This window comes from Misgurnus anguillicaudatus, chromosome 9 (assembly GCF_027580225.2).
Source record: "Misgurnus anguillicaudatus chromosome 9, ASM2758022v2, whole genome shotgun sequence".
In the NCBI taxonomy this organism is placed as follows: Eukaryota; Metazoa; Chordata; class Actinopteri; order Cypriniformes; family Cobitidae; genus Misgurnus; species Misgurnus anguillicaudatus.
Window position 1 is genome coordinate 33198136 of NC_073345.2, and position 27024 is coordinate 33225159.

The window sequence follows — 27024 nt, forward strand, 5'->3', positions numbered from 1 at the left end:
TGATTACTGCTTGTATAGTCTAAGGTCGACAAAATTTCCATATTAAAACTAATCAAAGCTAAAATCTAAAGCAATCATACTATATATTTATAGGCTATTAATATTATATAATATTTGATATGTTATATTTAGACAGACAGGCTCCAGAAATGCGTCCATTAAGCTTTATCCGCATTGTTAACGCGCTGCTTGTGCATACAGTGTCCAAGCACAATAAACGCGTGAACTAATGAACAACAGCAGTTTGTTTTTATATACTTTAAGTGTAATGCACAGCCAAGTACTTGGACAACCCACTGTATTCCCCTGTGCAACGCACTTATTGGGAACCCCTAATATATATGATCCTTTCAAGGCATAGCGGATGAATTAGAGCAGTTTAAACATGATACGTTTGGAAATAAAGTTGTGGGTTTTGCATGGGTTTGATATAAAATATAGAAGGTTGAATTTAGTTGTTGCAATTTGAAATATTTTTGCAGATATTCCTAATAAATTGAACTTGAACTATTTCTAAAATGTTTATTAAGAACACCGCTATCTCATAACGCAGCGAAACCTATTACATGAAGTGAATAATTGATTGTCGAGCAATCGATATCAACCTATCCAGCACCTCCACCATGGACAGCACCCACTAAGGTCGAACTTAAGAAGGTTTACCTTAAGCAACATCCTAAGGTATAGTTCGGAGAACACACGTAGGAAAGGTATACCTGTAGTTAAGGTTTAACTTAAGAGTCTTCGTAGCGCGCTAAGAGACAACGTTATCGGAGAACGCACCCCTGGTCATTTGTGGCAGACACTTTCAACCATGTTATTTATTTTAAGAAAATGAGCTTTCAAATGTGAACAAACATAAAAATTAATTAGAGATTTAAAGAGTTTTGTTGCAAAACAAGATAATTCCGTTTTGTTTTTTTTCAGAAATCTCGTTTTTTGGTTGTGCATTCCATTTAATATCAATTCAACTGCAGTTGGTTTGTTTTGGTTTTGTTTGATTTAAACATTCATAACTTAAAAAAATACAGCTAAGTAGCACCATAAAACAAAATAATAACATGATAACATAATAATTAACATGTTTTTACAAAAATGTTAAAAAAGGAGTTATCTCGTTTTGCAACGAAACTCTTTACTTGTACAATCTTGAATATATCATAAATTGGAAAAAAGATGGTTAATCTTAAAAAAGTACATTGAAAAAAATAATTCGCTGGATTTACTAAAAAAAAATTTAATTCAGTGCATCATTTTTGCATCCACTTTTTTAACTTTTACATGAAATTGTAAGCAATTTAAGCAATTGCAATTTTTAAGAAAGTTTTGCATGGCAATAGCATAAAATTCCATGTAAAATTTACTTTTAAAAGTGGATGCAAAAATAATGCATTATATTTAAGTATACTGTATAGCCTATTATTTTTAGTCCACTGCCTAGCTAGTTACTATTACTAAAATAATTCAAGTAGTTTCAACCAAAAATTATTTATTTAATTTCCTTCTTGCACATTTTACATGATAAAATTTAGTTGAATTTACTAAATAAAGTGTTCATTTAGAATTACTCACCTTTTTGTGTTAGGTTTACTAAAATTTGGTTAAAACCAATAATATTTTGTTTTTTTTTAATATAATTTACTTATTTTATATAGTTAAATTTACTAAGCCCTAAAATTATTTTTCACAGTGACCTGGTTGCCTTCAAATTTTGAGTTAATTTAACTTAAAAGTATTAGTTGACAGGAACAATATTTACAACTTTTTGAGTCAACTAATATTTTGCCTCAACCTACACTGTAAAAAATCCAACTAATGAAATGTTGAACGGGCAAAAATATATAAGTTAAACCAAGTTTTTTGTTTGAGCTAGTTGAGAAGACATATTATTTTAAGTCTAGATAAATCTGTGTTTAAAATATTAAATGAATGGTTATTTTCAAATTCAGTCAACATTCAGAATGGCTATGTTGACTGAACTAATTAAGACAAATCAGGTAAATATGTGGACTTATGACAGCTATGTTTCCTGACAACAAAATGCTCATAATATTACTGTTATTTGGTCACAAAATGTAATTTTAAGAGTTGTTCAGACGTGAATGTATGTGCTTAAAGTTTAAATATGCGGTCGGTTAATAAAGATAGCGTCTATTTAAAAATGTGCTCGGACACTTTCGGACGTAGATGAGCTCCATATGAGCTCCAGAAAATCACAGACACTTAAGCGCTCACACCCCGCCCAGCGCAGCCTCGCCTCGGCAAGCAGAAATCGACTGCTGGCTCTGGTATCTCTGTGGCGTTTAAACGTGATAATTCATTTTAATTTCTCATACTTAACAATGAAAGGGTTATGTTTTAAATCATATTTTAGGATTGCACTTAATTGATATCGCTGTTGAGTGATGTTTCATATATTTTACATTTGTTATAACCGGACTGCATGCGAATTTGAACTTCAGAGCTGAAGGAGCGGGTGGAGAAATAGTCCCAATATCATAACAATCTTAAATAAAACTTCTAAATATACCCGTGTGTGTACCCGTGTGCGCGCGCACGTGCGCGCGACCCGCTCGCGCGCGCGTGTGTATGTACAGTATGTGCGTGAGTTTTTAATTTAAAATGTCTTAACTTAACTCGGAAGGATCTGGATCACTGGTCATTTCATCTGAGATCATTCCGCATGTAACAGCTGGAATCACTCACTGTTTCCCACAACGACACACAAGTCATCAGCCGTTTCCTCAAGGTCACGTCAGGTAAGTGTTTGTAAATAAATGTTAATTTTAGACTATATTAATTGGCAAAGACGCAAATACTCGACGTTTTTGTAAACATATAAGTTATATAAAGGTGTGTTATGTTATGTGTCCGAGTTAAAGTATGTGTTATGTTATGTGTCCGAGTTAAAGTGGAGCTATTTTAGTTAAGATAATACCGGACAGGGTTTAGGACTCCGTCTTAATTATAATTGGGACATTTTTACAAACAAACCTTATAAAATACAATACTGGCGTGCATTTTGAGACAAAATAATAGCACTCATATGTTAAGAGATGTCAGTATTTTAATCAGTGATAAGTCCTGTCCGAGAAAATCGCCCAATAGTGTTTAATTCAACTACGTGTGATGTCTGAGGGGAATTTGGCAATTTTAGGGTATAAAATCTTTCACCGTCAAGCTTTATTATATTAAACATGTTATTTATGTATGTGTGTGTGTTTATATTCCTCTGTTTATTAAACCAGAGCGGTGATGATGTGGAAGAGGCAGACCAGAGGGCTGAAGAAAGTCTCCTAAATGGCCCTGCAGATGTTCTGACGGACTTTGGAGTGCTTTTTGGACTGTTTTATGCCCTCTATTTAGAGAAGACTTAATTCTGTATGTTCAGTCTGTATGATAAGTGAATAAAGCTTTTGTTTTTATGTGACTGAAGTTAATTATTTGTTAACAACACCAGCATAAATTATTTGATAAATAATTTTAAAAAGTTTCTTAAAAATTCCCAAATAATAAATATTAATTGAAATAACACATACAACATTGAGTAAATACTTAAATTTTAATTGACAGAGTCTTTGCTGTAAGTTTTTAAAGATTCAACTGATTAAAACATTTTAGTTGAATGAACTATAAAGCTAGTTGAGCAAACATACTTTTTTATATTTGAGTCAAGTTTGGGCCAACTAAAAAACATAAATCCAGGTAACACTTTGGAGTCAGAAATTGAGTGAACGTAAAATTTCTGTGGAACTAGTTACTAAAAAATAATTCATTGAGCCAACAATTTATTTTTTACAGTGTAACATTTTTAGACATCTATAGGTAACTTTTTAAGTTACCAACAAATCGTTTCATTACAGTTTTGTTACCTTGGTGTGCCATCTGTATGTGTTTCTCTCTCTATCTCAGTTTCAATTTTCAATTTAAGTGTGCTTTATTGGCATAACAAAAACTATACATTTGTATTACCAAAGCATTTGCAGCTGGGCTGCGTACAAATAGTGCAAATAAAAGTAAAAATTAAACAAATTATATATGCAACATTCAAAATAAAATAGTAAGTTATAGAAATAAGATAAAATAATAAAAACAAGGTGAAATAGTAGAATAAAGCAGTAATTTACATTAAGTATCTTTTACATATAATGGAGACATTAAGTCAGGTCAGATTGATTTTTCTCTTATATGGTAGACACACTGTAAAAAAACTAAGCTGCCTAAATTTTTTTGTTGAATCAACTCAGATTTACAAGTTATTTCAACTTACTGTTATTTATCTTGACGATGAGTTGTTATAACTTATAAAATTAAGTTTACTTTTTTCAACTATATTTTATAAGTCTTGTCAAGATAAATAATAGTAAGTTGAAATGACTTGTAAATCTGAGTTGATTCAACAAAAAAAGTTTTTTACAGTGCACATATTGTGCTGTTAACACACAGCAGTCCTTGTGTTCTCCTAACAGAAAACTCAGTTTCTCAATGTTTGATTAGCTTTTAAATGTCTTGTTTATGCCGTTTATTTTTGGTAGAAGATTGTTTGTATATCTGTGTACTTTGTGCATTCCTTTAGAAAATGCGGTTCTGTTTCAATTTGGTTTTGGTCACAATGTGGACACAACCTCTTCTCCTGTGGCAGCCATGTTTTTCTGTGTCTGCCCATCTATATAGTGAGCTTGTGTCCAATGAGTCTGTATCTGGTCATGATGGATCTCAGTTTTTTATCTGTCACCGTGTACGGACAGTTTACCATAATCTCTCTTTAGGGTCAAACAACATTGTGTAAGGGGGTCAAATATGACCCCATCCATCCGTTTGGCCCAACGGCGGAATCCAAACGCATAGCGAAGGTTTATAGCGCGTTCGGTCTTTTCCGGCGCTTATCAATGACGTTTTTATGTTATGCAGCTTTATAATCCAACCCATTCTCACTCCCCAAGGCGTCAAAATCTGAAGCATGTTCAAACACCTTCATTGTCAGTATGAAGACGCGAAGGGTGCCCCTATGCGTCACTATATCGACGAAATGGGAACTCCGTTGCTTTCATGCTAATCCCTCAGCGTCAGATATACACCTAAGGGAGTCCCGGAGGGTGATGCCGTCACGTTGTGCGACGATCGGCGGGATCATGCCGCTTCTGGACGGTGGCAACTCAATTTTTTCCAATTTTTAAACCATTGTTGCTTGGGGTTGGGGTTAGACTTGGGTTTGGATGTCAGTTTAAGTATTGTTTTATACTTTTTGTCTTCTGATTTTTAAGACATTGTTGCTTGGGGTTAGGGTTAGAGTTGGGTTTGGGTTAGGATGTAATTTTATGTAACAGAAAGTTGTTCTAACCCCAAGCGACAATGGTAAAAAATTTGGAACAAAAATTGAATAGTTACCGTCCAGATGCGCCATGATCCTGCTGATCGTCGCATAATGTGACGGCATCACCTTCCGGGATTCCCTTTCGTCTATATCCGACACTGAGGGATTAGCATGAAAGCAACGGAGTTCCCATTTCGTTGATATAGTGACGCATAGGGGCACCCTTCGCGTCTTCATACTGACGCTGAAGGCGTTTGAACATGCTTCAGATTTTGACGCCTTGGGGAGTGAGAATGGGTTGCATAATCTGACTCCAAAGATATAAAACGTATTGTGATATGAATCAAATTGATATAATTGTGGAATTTGGATAAATGTTTGATCATTCTATTCACTCATGTTTACATTGAACTCATTCATTCGATTACCAATGTCATATCAGTCCACACCGGCCGTTGTGTGGGTACTGAACACAAACTCGACCGTACTAGAGGTTGCAGCTAAAGCAATTTAACAAAGTCAATCTCTTGTTAAAAGGTCCCCATGTAGGTCTCAAAAATCGCCTATTAAATATAAACATAAGACCATAATCAGAGGTTCAATCTAGCTCCTTCTAGATGCATATAGTTTAATCATGTTGTGTCAGATGTGCCATACGACCCAAACAGATTAGGTGCAATCCACTAGTCAACCAAAATTTCACAGGTTTTGCAAAAGATAGCATTTGCAAGAGATAGCGTGAGACCACATGTTGAGAAAAGAGGAAGTGGAAGTACAAGCTTGTGTCAAAAAGGTTGTGTCAGAGGGGCCATATGACCAGAGAGATGAAATGCAATATACACGCCTCAGTGAATTAAAGTTAATCCCAATGATTTAATGAATCAAGGTTTACAGAAAGAAAAAGGCAAAGAGAAGAAGGAGGAGCAAAAGAGAAGACGGAAGAAACGCTCGCATAAGCAAAGCAGAGTTCATCAGAACTACCACAGTAATGATTGAAATGATTAAGGATCAAGAACGGACAAATAAGATGTTAATAAAATTAATACGGGAAATGGAAAGGGCCGCAACCGAATCCGATGAAAGGACAAATTTAAGAAATATGACGGACGAGGTTGAATCTTTAATAATTTAAGGATTCAGCGCCGGCCAACTATATGTGTGATTTTTGATGTGTTTTGTAACCTGTGTCACGCAGGACTCGCGTGCATGCAGAAAGAGGTACCAGGTGGTTTTGTAACACCGTGCCTGAGCAACTTGTGATTTTTTTTCTTTGTTAATCTATCGAGAAATGAAGGCCACCTATTCTATAGGGTGGCCATAGATATAAGTATATGTTTTCCTTGTTAAAGAGAAAAGGTAACAAATCTGTTCTAAAAGGAATTAAGTTGATTTAAGTTGATAATATGTTTTGTGGGTTGCTTCATGTCACGAATGTTTTACTTGCTTAAGAAAGGAAGTCTGTGTGTAGTGGAGGATTTTTATTATGCTTTTATTTTCATATTATTATGTTTTATTTTTCATCCTATTTTTCATTTTTTTATTACAATCATAAGCTCATAAATTGTGATTCATATGGAGATCATGTTTTTCTGCCAGTGGTGGTAAGTAACGAAGTAAAAATACTTCGTTACTTTACTTAAGTACTTTTTTCGGGGATCTGTACTTTACTTGAGTATGTTTTATTTGCATCTACTTTTACTCTTACTCCACTACAATATTAAAGAAAAAGTTTACTTTTTACTCCGATACATTTCCCCATGCCCGCTCCAAGTATTTATTACACTGGCTTTCCAAACCAATGAAAAACTGGGTTTTCTTTTGAAAAAAAAGAACGCGCACGAGCTCTTTGCCAGCATATGCTCAGCAGTCAGTTCGGCGCGCATTGCGAAGTGGAAGATGACCGCAGAAACAGGTGAAGGTTCAGCTCTCGCTGCCGTTCCCCTAACCAAATATTATGATATGCCTTAATGCAAATAATTAGACTAAAAATCATGTAAACAGTGTTTATTGTTCAGAAAACATGAACTGGAGCTTATTTTTAATAATAAAAAAACTCAGCATCACATATTGTTTTTAGATTACATTCATTGTATTTTATAAAATATATAAATAATAACTTCAACACAATATAGAGGACTTAAAACAGATATTCATTCACAGATAAATAAATACTTTACAGATCTTACCACTGCAGTTAGTCGCCAATCCGTTTTTAGATAAAATGTTCAAAGCTTTTCCTTAACATCATATTCTCTTTATAATACGTGTCAAATCAATTGGAAATCATTAAAATATATTTTTGTCCACACATATTTAAGTTAACGTCACTAAATGAAGAAAAAGATAAAATAATTAGCTAATTCTCTGAGACAAAAAGATTTCATTCACTTTAACAAATCTTACCACAATTTATCCGCTTAACTTTAGCTATCCCCGTTTCACATCAATCAAAAGCTTCTTTTAACATCATATTCTCCTCATATATAGACTTTACGATCGAAAACCACCAAAATATATATTTGTTCTCTCATATTTAAGTTACTAAATGACGAAAGAAAGAAAAGAAATCAGTAAAATAATGTTTGTTTCTGAGGTAAAATTAAACTACGTTCGCAAGCGCATGCTGGAGGAACAGAGTAGAGAAGCGCGTGCTGGAGTAGTGGAGCGCGCACGACTTACGCACTAATAAAGAATACAATGGATTTAATGATGTTTTCACTTAATTTCCAAAAAATGGGTGGATAGCAGCAGTAGTGAATACATACGGAGCAGTGGGACTTCTCTCTAGGTTATAAAAAAAATAGCATACAGGGAACGTTCTCTCTAGGTTATAAAAAATAAAAATAACCTACAGGAAATGTTTTGGGAAGGTTCTCTTTAGGTTATAAAATTAAACCTAAAAATAACCTGCAGGGACTGGGAACGTTCTTATTTGGTTCCCATAAATAACCAAATGGGAACCATATTTGAACATTAGGGGAACAGTATGTGTTTGCTTGGAGGCTAGTAAGCACAACTGGTTCTCCATCCATGCTGCCAAAACAATTGATCTGCCTAATTATTGCTATAAATTTTTTATAATATTTACTTTTTACTTTCGGTACTTAAGTACGTTTTAAATTGGATACTTTTGTACTTTTACTCAAGTGATGCTTGATTGGAGGACTTTCTACTTTTACTGGAGTCATTTTTTATTTGGGTATAAATACTTTTACTCGAGTATAACTTTTGAGTACTTTTACCACCCCTGTTTTCTGCTAATGTACAGAATTATGCTCTTTCTGTCTTTTCAGCAAGTACAATGTCCAAGGACTTAAACATCATGTACCATCATGTGCTGTCCTATATGATGTTTAACTGTTTATGTTCTTAATCACTGACAAACTGAAGGTTATCTTCTAGATGACGTAGAAACTGATGACTACACATGTTTCAGCATCTTACTATAAATGTGTGTTCAACCTTGTAATCGGGGCTCTTAGGTTTTTAAACTTCTAGCACCAAGGGGGTGAGAGCCTATTCTGCAGAATATACTAAATTCAGACAAAGAAAATTCTGTCGACAGTGTGTTTGTGTGATCCTTGACTTTCACTCTTAGTGAGTATTATTTGATGCGGCTAAAATTCCACGACAATAATGGCGACGAGGATGCGGATTCCAAAGCTAAAGACTCCAGAAGGTTTGGGAGAGACTGACTGATCACCCCTGAGACAAGAGGTCTCGGGCTCCGTACCCCAGGCCTAAGGGAAGGGAGAGTCTCAACCATTTCTGAAGTCAAAGCCGACGGAATCTGGAAAAGAACCGTTGTGGTGGCATCTGAATAGATAATACGGTAAGCGTTTTCGTTCGTGACCATGGGTCAGGGTAATTCGAAAGAGAGTACAAAGTCAATGGATCTGGAAAATGGTGGGTATGCTCGAGTGATCAAATCAAAGGGCACGGGGGCGTTGGAAAGCGTAAAATCTGGGAGAAAAGGTATGATTGTCCTCCTAAAGGAAAACTAAGTGAGAAAGCACTCACTTTATTAAGGAAAAAAATCATTGCGGATGGCAGAGAAATGAGAGCACCGAGTAAGATAAAGACCAAGGACGAACTGACTCAGACTAAGTCAGAGCTAAACATTAAGCATAATGTTTTCCTACATCAGATTCATTACATGATGAACCTAACTTTCTGTTTTTTCCTCCTCCATATGCACCTGCACGTACCCCACCTAGGGATGGGTACCGAAACCCGGTCTTAAACTGGCCCCGGGGCTAAATTATGAAAGACCGTAGTATCAGTAAGATCTGACGCTATCGGTTCTGCTTTCGGTCCTGGAGAAAAAAATAAAAATAAATGTACTATGTATTCTTGCTGAATAATGTTTTCGTGCACATTTTATCTCACCAAACATTTCTAATTTGCGATTAAGACGTTTGTCTGTGAGATCTGCGAGATCTCTCATGCTCGCCGCGGAGGCTGTCTGTCTGTCAAACACAACAACAACAACGAGCGCGGCGCACGCACACGCATAACAGCACGAAAACTACCGCTTAAAAGAGTGACGATGGCGGATAGAGCAAAACATTCAAAAGTGTGGTTATACTTCACTAGAGTTGATGCAGACAATGCTCATACAGGTAAGTGCAACAAGATGTTTGCATGTAAGGGAGGAAACACAAGCAATCTGTCAAAGCATCTTTCAAAAGTGTATTACGTGCAGAAAGAAGCTGTGTCCCAATTCAAGGGCTGCGACCTTCTAAGCATACAACCTTAATAAGGGAGCACTCGGTCTTTCAAGGTGGCAGCCTCAGAAGTCCGCGAAGAGAACTGAAATGAGACAGTCTAACCCTCGGAGGACCTATAATTTGCGTCACCTGTTGCACGCGCCCACCGCGCCTGTCAGCAGGACACAGCGGAGACGTTTCTGACTTATTTAAATAAATATGGAATCAGAAAAATATTCATTTATTTTAGAAAATATGACACGTTGATGTAGATTAAGCTATTCAACAGTATATAAAATTAATCAACCTTAGAAATACGCAACATAAACAGAATAATATTAACACAAGTCACAGCCTCAAGTCGCGCTGCTGTGACGCAATCGGTCTTACAATACGTCCTTAGAAGGTCGCAGCCTGCAAAATTTTTCGACTGCCTAGCTAGCTCATCTCTGGTGGTTGCCGCATCAACGTCAGGCATGTATGCTAAAATCATGTTGAATCAACATTGTTCACGTCATTTAAAATAAATGTACAATCTCCCTAATTGGTTTGCTTACGTTACGTTGAAATTCTGTTGATTTCTTTTGGGAGAAATGTTGAACGTTATGCATTCAACATATTTTCTACTTCTTTTTAAATTCCCAAATAAAGGAAAATCAGCATGTAAACATTTATTTAGCCTAAATATCCTATTTAGAGCATTTTTTCTGCAGCTTTCACGCTGGTGCATTAACAAATATATGTATAATAATATTTAGAAATGATATCCAGAAATTAATTTGTAATAATGAAATGCAGACACATAATTAACTTAATCATGTGAACATAGGTTCGTGATGAAATGTTAACATTGGCCAAAGTACCGATAAGAATACCGTTAAAGCACCGGACCGTTAAGCAGTACCGGTAAGAGTAGTAATACCGTTGAAACCTTAACGATACCCATCCCTAACCCCACCTGGGGTACATTTCTCTTATACAAAGGTACCTCTACTACACGATGATCTCCAACCCCATCCAAGAAGACTCCCACAACCACCCGCACAAGAAGCATTACCAAGAATACAAACTGCACCCCCGCAAGCACAAGAACTACCACCTGAGCTAAACCCACCAATCCTCCTCGACAGCATCTTGGAAGAGGAAGAGGAGGAAATTCAGATAAAAACATCAACACAGGAGAGGTAACATCCTGGGAATCCTACCTAAAGCAAATGTTCCTCGGGGGACTTCATCCTGAAATTCCAACGAAGGTGAAGCAAACCTGCATCCGAGGGGAATCAGAAAAGCTGAGTGAGGTCATTACACATTCTCTACATGCTGAATGCCTGCATGACGAAAAAAAACGAAAGAAGCGAAAAGGCAGATCAACAACTATCTTCAGCTTTTGTCAAGATAGGCAAATGGGGCCAGCAACGGCGTAATCAGCACAGTTTTCCCTTCACAAGGACAACGTTTCCAGGAGAGCTGGCAGCAGAAAGAACGAGAGAAGAGGAGAGGAAAGCAGTGGCCGGAAAATCCAAAAGAAAAAGTTTGCTGGTATTGCGGACAGAAAGGACACTTGTAAAACCAATGTTTCCATTTCCTGAAATCTCAAGAGACACCAGAATCCCAAGCGGGCGCGGGAAACTTTGCGGGGTGAAAAGAAAAAGGGGACTGAAGCCAGGAGGGGGAAAGAGAGAATCAGACGGAAGGGGGTAAGTCCAATCTTGTTTTTTCTGCGGTTCAAATGCCATATTATCTGCTTGCTAATTCTGTTTTTTCTGATGTGTGTGATAGGGAAAGAAATGCTCTGTTGCAATGAAGAACTTGCTTTGCTTGATGTTTAATCGAGAGGCATACTCTAAACTGCCTCTCGAAGAAATAATGGTTGAGGGACAGGCGTTGAGGTTTATGGTAGACTCTGGATGCAACTCACTATGTCATACGCAAAGATGAATTCCTATTTGTCACCTTGAGTGGGCAGTTTAACTCATCTATGAGTGCTACGGGGCATATAGTGAGGGAAGAATTTACTGCTCCACTCTGTTGTATGCATGACGGTAACGAGTTTATGCATATGTTCCTCTTATCTGACGCGTGTCCGGTAAACCTTATGGGGAGGGATTTGATGTGTAAAATGAATGCTAGCATCTTATGTAACAACCAAGGCCTAAGAATTTCTTGTTGGGATCCCAGAATGTTGTCTATGTGTGTGTCTCTGTTATATGTGTATGAATGGGCCTTTCAGAGTGAAGAATTGCATGCTGAAGGGAAGATAAGATTGCCACAAGCCAGCAGGTCATTCCAGCTGATAACATGCATTGCACAGCTCAACAGAGAGAGAGTGGGTAGATAAATGGTTCTCTGTAAAAACAGAAGGTTTGACTATAACCCAAATATATGCTGGAATGACTCATCGTGTGTGGCACTCGTTAAATTGACAGAAAAGCAAGAACAAATTTTTGATTTTGAAAATTCGGTACCCCATGTTTCCATTGCAAAAAAAATACCAGTTAGCCATGGGAAAAAGCAGGTGAATTTGCAAAGGCCTGCAGCGAGGCTGTTGATTGGGAAATGTTGTCAGATAACGTGCAGTTCTCAGAGCAGATAACAGCACACAGGAGAAGTTGTGTTTATTTTTTCATTGCTGAGAGAGAGAGAGAGAGTTGTAATACAGAAAGCTGTTTCTGCAGATTCAAATTTACAAAACATTTTGCCAGCACACATGACGTGTGCTAGTATTGATTTACCGCAACAAGTTCTTGACAAAGTACCTGATTACCTGTGGGCTAAAGATAAATATGATGTGGGTTTGATTAAAGGGTGTGAACGAGTAGTTATCACCCCAAAGAGTGATTACAGACAATGCAAACCTCAATACCCTCTGAAAAGGGAGGCGCTTGAGGGAATAAGGCCAGTATTTGAGGCATTATTGGAGAAAGGGATAATTGTTCCCTGCCCACACTCACCTGTAAGAACACCCATTTTTCCTGTACAAAAGATCAGAGAAGCAGGTCATCCCACAGAGTGGAGGTTTGTTCAAGATCTCCAAGCAGTAAATGCTGCGGTACAAGCAAGGGCACCTAATGTGCCAAACCCTTACACAATTGTCTCACAGATACCAGCTGACAGCCAGTGGTTTTCTGGAGTGAGGAGTGTAGTGGATATTTCAAATGCATTTTTCAGTGTTCCTGTCCATCCCGATAGCCAGTTTTGGTTTGCTTTTACATTTGAGGGGTATAGCGAGAGCCCCACGATTAATAACTCCGCCTTGCATTGTTCATTACAGACACTTGTGTTGGATGATGATGTTGCTATATTGCAGTACGTGGATGACCTCTAGGTGGCGGCACCGACTCAGCAGACGTGCACAGACAACACCATACGGCTGCTCACTCATCTAGCTGAGGAGGGCCACAAGGTCAACCCCAAAAAGGTACAGTGCTCTGTCCAGCAAGTAACCTTTCTAGGACACGAAATTACACCAATGGGTAAGTCTCTCTCTCCAAAGAGAATAGAGGCGATAGCTAACATACCAAAACCTATTACAAAGAAACAAGTGATGTCATTTTTTGGGTATGACATCTTATTGCAGGACTTTTATTGCTAACTATTCTGAGATGCAACAACCATTGCATGACATGATTTATGAAAAACCTTTAGCACCATCAGAGAAGATAAGATGGACAGAGAGGGCTGAACGGCATTTGTGGAACTAAAACAGACATTACAGCAGGCACCCACTTTGGGGCTGCCATATCCAAAAAAGCCTTTTGTTCAAATGGTGGATGAAAGAAATGGCTGTATGACATCTGTTTTGTTGCAAGAACATGGTGACAAGTTGAGACCAGTTGCATATTTTTCAGGTCGCCTTGATGCGGTTGCCAGGGGCCTACCAGGATGTCTCAGGGCAGTGGCACCTGCAGAGAAAGCAGTACAAGCCAGCAGTGAGTTTGTGGGTTACGCACAGCTGCGGCTGTTGGTTCCTCACTCTGTGTCTCACATACTGCTTGAACAGCGCACACCTCACTTGTCTGCAGCAAGGTGGCTGTGTTATTCCTGTGCATTGTTACAAATGTCTAATGTCACAGTTGAAAGATGTACAGTTCTTAACCCGGCGACATTGTTACCTACACCTGATGAAGGTACACCACATTGTTGTTTGTCTGCCCTGCGGGAAGTATGTACACCAAGGCCTGACCTGGCTGACACACCCATACCTAATTGCACCCTCACATATTTTGTGGATGGTTTCTCTTCCAGAGATGACAGAGGCATGAATAGGATGGGGTGGGCAGTCGTGTCTGACTTTGAAGTAGTGAAATCCGGATGCTTACCACCTCACAAATCTGCAAAGGTGGCTAAATTGCATGCACTAACACAAGCTTGTCAACTTGCTACTAATCAATCTATAACCATTTACATTGACTGCTGTTTTAACTGACAGCTGCTTTACTCCTTTCTCAAATAGCTGTGTGTAAATGCAAAGCACACACCAAGGAACAGGACGCAGCGTCTCTCATGACTACTAACGTAGATTTTTCTCTTACACAGATTTCCCAGGAAAAGGAAGCTGAAACAGCACAGGAGTCACTTATAAGCATGCACACATTTTCTCTTCCCACAGAAATAGCTCTATGGAACCCTGCTTACCTAAACACTTTTATTCCTATTTTGCTAGGTTGACACATGGGTTAGACCACGTGTCCAAAGGAGGAATGCTGACAGCCATGGCACAAAATTGTTTCACAAAGGGTTTTTCTCCTGTAGCACAGAGACATTGTGAAAACTGTCATATATGTCTGGGTAATAATGTTGCAAGAGGGGTAAAAACTGCACCTATGGGGCATCCCATTCCTGAGGGACCATTCACACATGTAATGATGGATTACATTGAATTGACACCAGCAGAAGGTAAACGTTACTGTTTGATGATGACAGACATGTTTTCGAAGTGGACTGAAGCCACGCCCACAAAACATGCAGACAGTGCTGGGGTAACAAAAATGCTGTTGAAAGACATTATTCCCAGATGGGGAATCCCGAACAAAATTTCCAGTGATAATGGAGCACACTTCACTGCTCAGGTGGTGAAAGGTGTGGGTAAATTTTTGCAAATCAATTTGACCAATCACTGCGCCTACCACCCACATAGTGGAGCTGCAGTGGAAAAAGAGAATGGCACCATCAAGGCAAAACTAAGCAAAATGTGTGAAGAAACAAAATTGAATTGGGTTCAGTGCTTACCACTGGTACTCAGGTACATGAGAATGAGGGTCAGAGACCGAACAAAATTGTCCCCTTTTGAAATACTTTTTGGAAGACCCCCACATATGGGGCGGGAACCACACAGGGTGACAGGTGATACCCTTCAAAATGAAAATGACATGTTGCAGTATTGTATTTCTATGTCTTCTATCTTTCAAAATATCTCAAAACAGGTTAAAGCAGCACTACCACGCCCCGCAGAGGGACCTTTGCACAACATCAAACCAGGAGACTTCGTGTTGGGGAAAAACCTGAGGAGGAAATCCTGGAAGGCAAGACGGTGGGAGGGGCCATTTCAGGTTCTGCTGACGACCCACACCGCCGTGAAGGTCGCAGAGCGTGCCACCTGGGTGCATGCTGCCCATTGCCGGAGGGTTGGTCCTGGACTGCAAGGTGTGAACCAAAGGGAGGACGACTAGTCGACTGCTACGGACCACTTTTCCGGATTGGAGGGAGCCACAGACCCCTGTATCCTGCAAGTTTGTACGAAGAACGACACGAGAGAACGACAACAGCTCACAAGGTATTGGAGGATGACTCCAGTATTCTGGGTTTGGTTTAGACACACGCACACAACATTTTTAATGATAGCTTGGCACGACTGCACCGTGTGGTCCTACCAAACCCGAACCTACAAAGGAAATTAATCAACAAGGGCTCACGACCCCAACTCTAACTGTGCTCAGGGCTCACGACCCCATCTCTAACTGTGCTCAGGGCTCACGACCCCAACTCTAACTGTGCTCAATCCGAAACCATCAAGGGCTCACGACCCCAACTCTAACTGTGCTCAATTTCTCCAAGAAAACGAACAATTTTTCTTCTTTCAAAAATGAGGTTCATGATCATATTATGTGAGTGCATTTTTGCTTTTGCAACTGCACAGAACTCTATGTACACTATGGTTAAGGGTAATAACCAGAGCTACGTAACGATGACACTAAATGAAGTTATGAATAAATCATAAAAAGGGAGGAGTGTAGTGGAAGATTTTTATTATGCTTTTATTTTCATATTATTATGTTTTATTTTTCATCCTATTTTTCATTTTTAATTATAATCATAAGCTCATAAATTGTGATTCATATGGAGATCATGTTTTTCTGCTAACGTACAGAATTATGCTCTTTCTGTCTTTTCAGCAAGATACAATGTCCAAGGACTTAAACATCATGTACCATCATGTGCTGTCCTATATGATAAGATGTTTAACTGTTTATGTTCTTAATCACGGACAAACTGAAGGTTATCTTCTAGATGACGTAGAAACTGATGACTACACATGTTTCAGCATCTTACTATAAATGTGTGTTCAACCTTGTAATCGGGGCTCTTAGGGTTTTAAACTTCTAGCACCAAGGGGGTGAGAGCCTATTCTGCAGAATATACTAAATTCAGACAAAGAAAATTCTGTCGACAGTGTGTCTGTGTGATCCTTGACTTTCACTCTTGGTGAGTATTATTTGATGCGGCTAAAATTCCACGACATGTGCATGATTAAAAGAAGAAGTGAACGGATTTGTGTCCAGATAAGGAAAGAGGCTGAAAGTCCCCTGGTGTCATCACAGGGGGTTTGAGCACTATAAATGTGGGAGGCACAGTTAGATCTGGGTCGTTCCTCGTGGTGAAGACTACTCGTATTTTTTTTTCTTTTGCTGATATTGTTTGTTATGAAAAACTTTGTTCATTAAACCGAAGCCATCTGTCTATGGCGATTCGTAAACTTTCTTTTAAATAAGTCTCTGAGTGAGTTTATTTATTGAAACGAGATAGTTCGTTTTTTGGACAAATCATAGACCAGCGCCTCAGAGCCGGATCCAGCTGAGCCCGGCCCCGACACCGCCCAAGGTTACTGAATACCTAGCAACGCACTCAATTGAGAGGTGAGATAAAGTCGATTACTTTGCAGTGCTGGTTTGGTTTATCTGAATGCACAGTTGTAGAGTGATGCGGATGATGAATTGCTGAATTATATTGAGGCGGGGTATTTTAGGGAATACAGGCGGGATATCAAATACAACAATCATAGAACTATATAACAACTTAATTATGAAGAGGTAATTATAATTACCAAATGCGATTACAAAACAACTTAGTTAAGGTTAAATAATTAATCTGACCATACAAGAACTAGAGGTTATGGCTAAAGCAATTTAATGATACCGCTTCATGTTTACGTGCTCTCATTAAATAGTATCCATATAGCCCCCACAGTCGCTTACACCCTAATCAGAGGTTCAATCTAGCTCCTTCTAGACGCATATAGTTAAAGGGCAGCTCCAGGATTTAGCATTAAGCTTTGTATCAGTAGAAAACCAGTAGTAGGTTTGAATTTACCTTGCTTCTCCCCATTATGTTGCCCGAGATGAGAGCTGTGTGTATTTTTAGTCTGAAAAAAATCCTCCGATGACGCAAAAATCGTCATTTTGCGTCATCGGAGGATTTTTCGGCCAGAGGCTTAAGACTACAGCCAGAATAGCAGCTAGTTCCGCATGTTTTAACCACGCCCATATGGGGTGGGATCTCACTCACAGAATGTAAAGATAGTGTCAGCCATCTTTAGAAGCTAAGCTAACATGCTATTGCTCCGTGGAGAAAGTTTTGATAACAATGGCGGAAGGTTTTGAGGTCGAAGTTGCAGAAGTGGATTTTGAAGAGCTGTTGAGAGAGTCGGATGTTCGCGGCTACCTGTACGAGCCGCAATACAGCAACGAACAGTTGCGGATGATGGAGGAACAAGAGGCGGTCGAGGCAGCTGCTGCACCCGATGAGCAAGACCTGCTTGGCGGTCAGGAGGAAGAGCCCGAGCAGGCTCGAGTTGGGTCAAACTGGTGGTGTCAGTGCACTTGCTGTGCGCCTATGGACACGGAAAAAGAGTCTTTATGCTGTTACGAATTCCACCGATGCCAATTTCTTTTGGAAGAGATGGCGGATTCAGCTCATCAAACGGCACCGCTAGCATGCGTAACCCAGCACCCCAGTTTCGAACCACACATGGACAGGGGGGTCCTGGAAACCTATTTCAGGACCCCGAAGATAAACTGGAAACGCCAACCAAAGCCCGCAGGGAGAAACGGACGTCTTAGTGTAAAGTGAGTATTTTGTTTGTTTGTTTTTGTTACCAAAAAACAGAGTTTTGGAAACCCGGCATTATCACATCATGCTTCCCACCTAGTCAGCTGAGCTATTATTATTATTATTTACACCCATGGTAGCATACTGTATGTGCAAATAGTTTGCATTGCTAACGTTGTGTTTACTGTTTTGTAGACAATATCGTCTAATATGCATTGCTAACGTCGTGTTTACTATTTTGTATACAATATCGTCTAACATGCATTGCTAACGTTGTGTTTAATATTTTGTATACTGTACAATATCGTCTAATATGCATTGCTAACATTGTGTTTACTATTTTGTATACAATATCGTCTAACATGCATTGCTTACGTCGTGTTTACTATTTTGTATACAATATCGTCTAACATGCATTGCTTACGTCGTGTTTACTATTTTGTATACAATATCATCTAACATGCATTGCTAACGTTGTGTTTACTATTTTGTATACTGTACAACATAGTCTAATATGCATTGCTAACGTTGTGTTTACTATTTTGTATAAAATATCGTCTAACATGCATTGCTAACGTTGTGTTTACTGTTTTGTAGACAATATAGTCTAAAATGCATTGCTAACCTTGTGTTTATTGTTTCGCAGACAATATCGTCTAACAGCATACCGACACTTTATGGAATGGGTCCTGCAAGGCGAGAGACTGGGGAAAGGCTATCGTCTTGTTTTGCCTACGTGTGTGGTTCAGTACATCAGACGCAGATTTCCAGCTCCTGATGGGCAATATTGTGGATATAAAGAGACTGCTGAAGCTCTTGAAGAGCTATGAGTGTTAAAGTGTTTATTATTATTATTATTATTTAATAAAAAGTTAAAATTCACATTTGTTGTGGTTCTTGTTAAAAACCATTAGTATTGCTACATTATAGTATGTGTGAAAACTAATATACATGGTTATGCCTTGCATCATCTTTATAATTTGAAAGTCTACATTAGGCTCATATTTTTTAACCCTAAATAAATTCCATCAATGGAAAGAATACAGGTAGTTTGTGTACAGTAAGTAATTACTGCAAAATCATTGACAGTAACCATTCACACTACCTCTACAAGTCAATATTTTAGAAATTAATGTACACAGAAGTGTAAGAAAATTTGTTTTAATAATATTCACACACAAAAATTATTCTGCCACCATAGTCAAAAGGTACATGTTAAAAATAAATAAGATAGACATTTTTGGTTCTCCATCTTAGAAGCGGCTTTGGAAAGAACTTATGGCAGCCTCCTTTGGTGGTTTGGGCACGGGTGCAATATTGGGTGGCAGTGAAGGCTGTGGCAGGGCAAGTGAGGAGGTTGGCATGGTAAACTGAATGTTTGGGTTGCGTCTTCTATCCATGACCTTCTTGATGAGTATGTCTATAAACTCTGTGGTGTGTGGTGTGAAGACTTTCTTCAAGACCCACTGTTTGGATCTCTTACAGTAGACTTGATTAAACCGTGGTTGTCCTGTTAATGATAGGAATTATAACAATATAAAAATCTGAACTTATATTTGACTTTGTCCTGTCTGATCACTTTACTGTAGCTGTAAACATTCTAAGTTTTCATATTATACTACTCAGACAACACATGACAACATACCTGTCTTGGTTGTGTCCTGCTTCCTCTTGATAATATTCTCATTATGCTCGAGGATGGCAAGGTGACATCGCTCCCTCATTCCCTGAAATGAGAATGCCTGGCGTTTGGGTAGGTATTTTAGAAGTGCACTGTGGAAGACTTCAAGTGGGCCTGTGTGCAATTAAAAAGAGAAAGGGACACAACAAATTAAAACATTATCATTATGATTTTTAAAGATAATGAAATGTACAATGGCAACTATAATCACCTGTATGTTTGAACAGTGCCATCTTGTCCATGTCCTTCAGAAGCCTTTTGTCAAGGACCAGAGATGACAGGTTCTGAAATGCCAGAGAATCTTTTTTCATCCACATGCGCTTCTTTTGCTCCTGGGTTGTTAGAGGAGCATGGTCACACCGATGCTGTTCTCCGTTTTCATCTGTCCACTCATGCACGTTACATACGTGGTGTGTAATGGACTTCCACCGGCATTTCAATGCCTGTAGGAAAAAAAGATTATTTTCAATAAGTGTCGAATCCCCCCTAAAAGTATAATAAAATTAGAAACAAATGTCTTACATTGACGTCACCCATACTTGTCGCACAGGCAAACCACATATGGTTTACGACAGACCTATAAAAGATAATACAATTAGTAATTTTGAACCTTGCAAACCAATGTAAAGTCTACTAGATTACAAACCAAACACTGACCTGGTCCATGCATGGATGATTTCATTGGCCTTTTTCTTCCCCTTACTTTGCATCTTCTTCCGGAAACCTGTGAGTAAATGCAGTACACGTTTTGATAAACAATAACTTTTTTTATTTGTACTGGCCCAAATTCACACCTTTAGTCTCTCACACTTGCACCTTACATAGCTTTACAGACTTACTGCACTGGGCTAGTGTAGAAGTCTGAATTGTTCATGGCTTTCTTGAATGAACAATTTACACTTATACACTGGCTGAGTGCATTATGGCTGCAAAAGTCTGTGAGAGGAGTAGAAACTGTGAGACCATGAGGTGTCAGTCGGGGTACATCGGGAGAAGTGTGGTGGTTTGTGTGTGTACGGGGTTGACTAAGGAAATACATACCTTTTGCTGTGTGCCAGATGTCAAACTGATGTTGGACATTAGGAAATTCTTCCCTCATTATTTTTTGAATAGATGTTGAGCGATCTGTGGCCATCACCTCCACGTCAAGGCCCTGGTCCATCAGCTCAGTCATGCCCCTTTTGAAACTTAGAGGCTGTTTACACTTGGCATTAACATGTGTTTTCGTCGATCGGATCACAAGTGGACGACGTTAATGCCAGGTGTAAACGGTGTTCAAAACGTTTTGAGCTCGTCCACTTTCGACCACTTTCATCCACATCCAGAGGTAGTCGAAACCACTTTCGATCAGATCGCTTTGGAGTTGCGGAACGCACATGTGGTTGAATGTGTTCGAACAGCCACACACGACCGCCTTCTCTCCGCCCATTTATCTAATCTGAGGTATTAAACACAAGTTTTACGTCTTTTTTGACTTCTGGCGTGAACATTCGGTGAACAGCGCTATTTTTAGCCTTTCATTGATAAAATTAAGCGGCTGATCTCCGTAGTTTCGTTTTGAAAGCGTGTGAAAGTTGCGCGATCCTTTTTCATCAATTGCGCTGAAAATTCAAAGAAAGCTCTTACATACTCATGTACAAAACACTGTGCAGCATGTTTACTTGCTAAACAAGCAGTGCACTCCGACATAAATTTAGTTTGTGTCCATATAAACTCATAATTACTCCCGCTCGGGTTTGAATGACAGCAGAGAGACTCGCCCACCGTCTCACAGACCACCCCCTCATAGCATTCAGCACAGAAGCGGTCGAAAGTGGACAAAAGAGACGGATTTAAATACCAGGTGTAAACGTAATGTGTCTCTCTCGTCCACTTGTGATCCGATCGATGAAAACACATCTTAATACCAAGTGTAAACAGCCCCCTAGTGGTTCCATGGTAACAGAGCTGGTGGCCTCAGTAACCTAAAGAGTCAAGTCCAAATCTTAATCATAATTTAACAAATAGTATCTGTATTAATTTTCATTGTGATTAATTGTAATTAGTTTACCTGAACCAGTTCTGTGTGGAGTATCTCCTTTGTGTCATCCAACATAATGGATGTTGTATATGTCACACAACTGCAACCAACCCTTTTGTATCCTGTCAGTGGAACCTCTATGACCCTGGCTGTTATAAATCCACTGAGAAGCCAACGATTTGAGACCCTGACACTGGCCACTGTCCTGTAACTCAGTTTGAGGATGTGTTTATGTTGAAAAGAAGGTAGAGTCACCATTGAGAACTAGAATCTTGGCCTAATGGCCTAAACCCAAAGCATCTCAGAAGGTCACCATTAACCCCCACTGTACTGGATAAATGCCTCTGCCAATAGTTAATGAGCACAGGAATGCAGATTGTACATGATAGAAAGAATAGGGGATGTGACCGAGTAATAAATTCCTAAATTTTTAATCTTACAAATATGAACTGTATATTGTGTTTATTACCTTAGAATGAGCCGTTTTTATCTACATACACCTCCAGTCTCCTTACATGGAAGTCACCATTTCACAATGTCATCTATACGGTAAAACTGTTCTGTAGAGATGCTTTATTACTACGTTCTCAGACATGTTTGTCCTATGGTGGCTACCGTAGCTTCACTATGTGTTTCAAAAGTGAGGGGTGAGCTGTGGACTGTTCATAATAATTCATAATATTCATAATAAAAATCCACATAAAGTGCACATGGTAAATATTTACCATCAAAAAGTTGATGTGAGGGAGTCCGATATGGAAATGAGTTCATGTCCTAATTTAACAAACAAACTTTGTAGTGCATGAGTAGAAGTTTGATGTCACAGTTTAAAGAATTAGTCAATTTTCTTAAAAAAAAATCCAGATAATTTACTCACCACCATGTCATCCAAAATGTTGATGTCTTTCTTTGTTCCGTCGAGAAGAAATTATGTTTTTTGAGGAAAACATTCCAGGATTTTTCTCATTTTAATGGACTTTAATGGACCCCAACATGTAACAGTTTTAATGCCGTTTAAAATTGCAGTTTCAACGGAGTTTCAAAGGACTCTAAATGATCTCAAACGAGGCATAAGGGTCTTATCTAGCAAAACAATTGTCATTTTTGACAAGAAAAATAAAAAATATGCACTTTTAAACCACAATTTCTCGTATATCATGTGATACACTAGCGTGACCTCACGCAATACATCATCATGTCAAGAGGTCACGGATGACGAATGCGAAACTCCGCCCCAGTGTTTACAAGTCTGAAGAAAGAGGACCGTTCAGACATTGTTGTATGTGGAATGATACTACTTAATGTCTTTGTGTCAGTTTATTGTTTAAAATGGTCCACAAATGTGCGTTTCATATATGTAACACGTGACCTTTCCACAGCATTACGCAATTTGAGGTCGTGCTGGTGAGAAGTTGTGGTCTAAAAATGCATATTTTTTATTTTTCTTGTAAAAAATGACAATTGTATCGCTAGAAAAAACCCTTATGCCTCGTTTAAAGCGTAACTAAACCCCTGGTCAGAGCCTGACTCCACCCACTGGCAATATTTGAAAAATGCAAGAGATAGAGGGGACGAACTAAGCTTGTACCAAGTGTGTTGTGAGATCGTATCAAGGGCGTGGTAAGCTTGAACCTGCTTACGTCACGAGTCATTTTTTGGACCCAACATCCAATAGTAATTCAACTGCAGTAGCCACCGTTCAACCTGAAGAGGGTTAGACGTTTTTACACCATGTAGTATTGAAACACTTTATATCCAAATGTCAAAAAACTTACTAAAATCAATGAACGGCACTAATAAACCATCATTCTTACAGATCAGTAACTAAAAAAGTTGAATTAGGGTTTAGTTGCTCTTTAAGATCGTTTAAGATCCATTTAAACTGTTAAGTGTTGGGGTCTATAAAAGTCCATTAAAATTAGAAAAAAATTTGAATGTTTTCTTTAAAAAACATAATTTCTTCTCGACTGAACAAAGAAAGACATCAACATTTTGGATGACATGGTGGTGAGTAAATTATCAGATTTTTTTTAAGAAAATGGACTAATCCTTCTTTCTTTACTGTACTGTACTTATGTAACCTATCTGCTGCCACCTGCTGGTACATACCAATAATTACAGTTAGAAATTGTATTCATTACAATATCATTATTACATTTAGTCAAAGGCTTGTGTAGATGTGGTTTGGTTTTTAATGTTTTCATTTAGTTTTTAGTAAAAAAAAATATGTAACAATATAACACAAAAAAATACAATGGAACAACATAAACATAAAACTCTTTTATTTTACTAATCCCACCACAATATCTCACATTACTGCTGTATAGAGTAAAGTTTTACTGAATTCAGTGGATCAGGATGTAGAAGAAGAGCGGCCATAAGAGAAAGAGGAGGTTCTGTGTGACGCTCTTAGCACCGTTACACAGACTCCCCTGACAGCATGAGATTTTGAGGTGCATTTGAGGCACTTGAAATACAGGTGCAGCATCACATAAAGATTTAGAGGCACATCCTTTAACAGTCACTGATAGAGACCCATTAGTTGCTAATGCAAAGAAAAAAGTTGATCAAGTGAATCATTCAAAACTGGCGATAGAGAAATAGAATAAAACACATATAGAGTGCATATACATATTCATAGTTATGGATTTCACTGTTATAAAAAAATTAAATATGTTTTCCTATGTTAAATATATGAAATATATTTCTGTGATTGAATTCTTACATTACACGTTTACTTGATATGTCTTGATCAGATAAAGAATGTAAAGAAAGACAATCATTCAGTCAGAAAAATGACTTGATTCTTACCTATTGCTGTAATGCAGTGGTCGTCTTCTCCTGAACAGTTTAATTTGTTTAAGCAACTCGTAGCATCATCACAGTAGTAACATTGTTTTCCATTGGGCGTTTTAGAGCTGTAAACTATAAAAGAAACACATCGTAATCTTTCATTTTATGCAAGCATACTGTATTATACATATATTTTTTGTGTATCAAAGACAATACCTGGAGCATCTTTGCTATTACAAAGGTCTGTGTTACAGCATTGTGTAGATGTAACTGAGCTTATAGCTCCGAGGTTAACAGATCCACTTATACAACTCTTCATCCCTCTACAGCCCTTATACTGTATTGTAACTTCAGTCCCACCTAAAAAATAAAATGCTTAATGCTTCACATCTGACCATTGTAAAGCGAATTAAATCTGACTATATTGATGTGTGTGTGTGAAATTATTAAATACATATTTTTTTACACAAAAACTCTGCTTTTAAGAAACTCCCTGCATTAGTTTATGAGGAGTTCAGATGCAAAACCCTCTAAGTGCATCTGATATGTTTTTATTGTAAATGAGCATTTTATACTCTTCTCAGGCTTCTTTTATGCTCTTATGTTTTGGTTCAGTAATTTCATGTCAATTTCATGTAAAATGCCTTATTTTCACTAATTTAACTAGTCTTTTGCATCCAAAAATCTGCAATTTTAAAAATGTCTTCAGTCCTACTTTACTCTCCGTTCTAAATAAATGTAAAAGGCAAAATAATTCAGTCAATATCCTAATATAGGTTTAAGAATTCTTGCAGCTCGACCTATGTGCGCTATCGATCATTCGATTCTTAGGAAAAAGAACCAAAACTCATCATATACTTTTTAATTTGGGCATAAAGATTTGGTGATCATGTATGAATGTTATTTCAACCTGATCTCACAAATTTCCGTGGCATAGTCACGGAATTTTGTGCTCATTTTTCCGTGGCATTCTCACGGATCTCCGCATTTTTCCGTGGCCCTGCTACGGACTGTCTTTTTCCGTGGCATTCTCACGGATTGGTTACTCAACTGTTTTGTCCTATTTTCTTACCATTTTCGCTTCGGTTTAGGGTTAGATTTACATGAAATGACATCCCTACCCAAATCCAACTCTAACCCCAACGCCAGGCGACAATTGTTTAAAGTTTAGAAAATATAAAAGAATAAATCAGAAAAAAATAGTATAAACCAATAGTTAAAGTGACATACTAACGCAAACACCAAATCTAACCCTAAAACTTTGTGAGATCATGTTGGTTATTTTATGACTCTTAACCCCTGGAAAAACATTAATGATTTATTTATGAAAGAGTCTGACAAAAAAAATGTTAATTTGCAAGAAAACATGTCAGATGCACTTAGAGGGTTTTAGGATAATGAACAACAATCAGTTGTAACATTGAATTAAGTTAACATTATTATCATCATACTGAACTCACCATTATTTTGTATCATTGTTACACTTGCACATTCGTCAGTGTCCGGACACGTCGTCATTTTGCTTACACAAGAACCATTTAAACCTAAACACTCATAACACTGGAGCGCATGTCCTGAAAAAAAACAGAATGAGGTAGAAATGTATTTTGTTACTAATAAAACATTAAACAGGCTTTTGTGTTTTATACTTTACCTCCAGTGAAAAGAGCGCAGAAGAGAACAATGAAGATTTTCAGTTCCATCTTTGGCATTTTAGGAAGTGAATAAAATGACAAACCCTTTCAATTGCCTTTTACAATATCAAAAAGGACGAGACTTTGATGAGAAAATGACACTTACAGAAAAAGGGAACATCCTTTATTTAAACAATTCTGAGTTTCATAATAACTTATTTTTTTGAGAATGGTGCTGTTCACCAGCAAAACATTTAATAGAGCTTGGATGGAAAACAACTAAGTTAACATAATTAACAAATTTACATAATTAACATTAACTAACATTTAGCAGCTCTTTTTTGGCAGAGGTGTACTACTTAAGTATTTTTACTTTCTACATAAAAGTAAATTTTCATGTATTCGTATTTTATCAGTGTTTTTCTTTGAAAACATATATTCCAAAACATTAATATAATTTTTACTCCACTACATTTCATAATTTCAAGTTTTTGGTTTATATTTAATATTTAAGTACATTAAACATCTAGTACATTTTTTACTTTTAC

General features: G+C 37.9%; 3 protein-coding genes and 1 long non-coding RNA gene across 4 annotated transcripts; 2 read left to right on the forward strand and 2 right to left on the reverse strand.

Annotated features, from left to right (window-relative positions):
- The first annotated feature begins 1800 nt into the window (after positions 1-1800).
- On the forward strand, positions 1801-3430 carry LOC141366250 (uncharacterized). The gene is made up of 2 exons (XR_012371353.1): positions 1801-2759; positions 3249-3430. It is a non-coding gene; the product is annotated as an uncharacterized lncRNA (long non-coding RNA).
- A 14115-nt stretch (positions 3431-17545) lies between these two features.
- Positions 17546-19304, forward strand: LOC129423210 (uncharacterized). Its single transcript, XM_055179434.2, has 2 exons — positions 17546-18365; positions 18995-19304. The coding sequence occupies exons 1-2, from the start codon at positions 17884-17886 to the stop codon at positions 19176-19178; spliced, it is 666 nt and encodes a 221-aa protein (XP_055035409.2). The 5' UTR covers positions 17546-17883; the 3' UTR covers positions 19179-19304.
- A 189-nt stretch (positions 19305-19493) lies between these two features.
- On the reverse strand, positions 19494-21215 carry LOC129423209 (uncharacterized). The gene is made up of 6 exons (XM_055179433.2): positions 21071-21215; positions 20687-20753; positions 20552-20606; positions 20241-20472; positions 19994-20143; positions 19494-19858 (listed from the first exon to the last, which is right to left on the reverse strand). The coding sequence occupies exons 1-6, from the start codon at positions 21201-21203 to the stop codon at positions 19602-19604; spliced, it is 894 nt and encodes a 297-aa protein (XP_055035408.2). The 5' UTR covers positions 21204-21215; the 3' UTR covers positions 19494-19601.
- A 3099-nt stretch (positions 21216-24314) lies between these two features.
- LOC129423211 (phospholipase A2 inhibitor and Ly6/PLAUR domain-containing protein-like) lies at positions 24315-26655 on the reverse strand. Its single transcript, XM_055179435.2, has 5 exons — positions 26497-26655; positions 26303-26416; positions 25059-25202; positions 24861-24974; positions 24315-24594 (listed from the first exon to the last, which is right to left on the reverse strand). The coding sequence occupies exons 1-5, from the start codon at positions 26552-26554 to the stop codon at positions 24395-24397; spliced, it is 630 nt and encodes a 209-aa protein (XP_055035410.2). The 5' UTR covers positions 26555-26655; the 3' UTR covers positions 24315-24394.
- Positions 26656-27024: the final 369 nt, after the last annotated feature.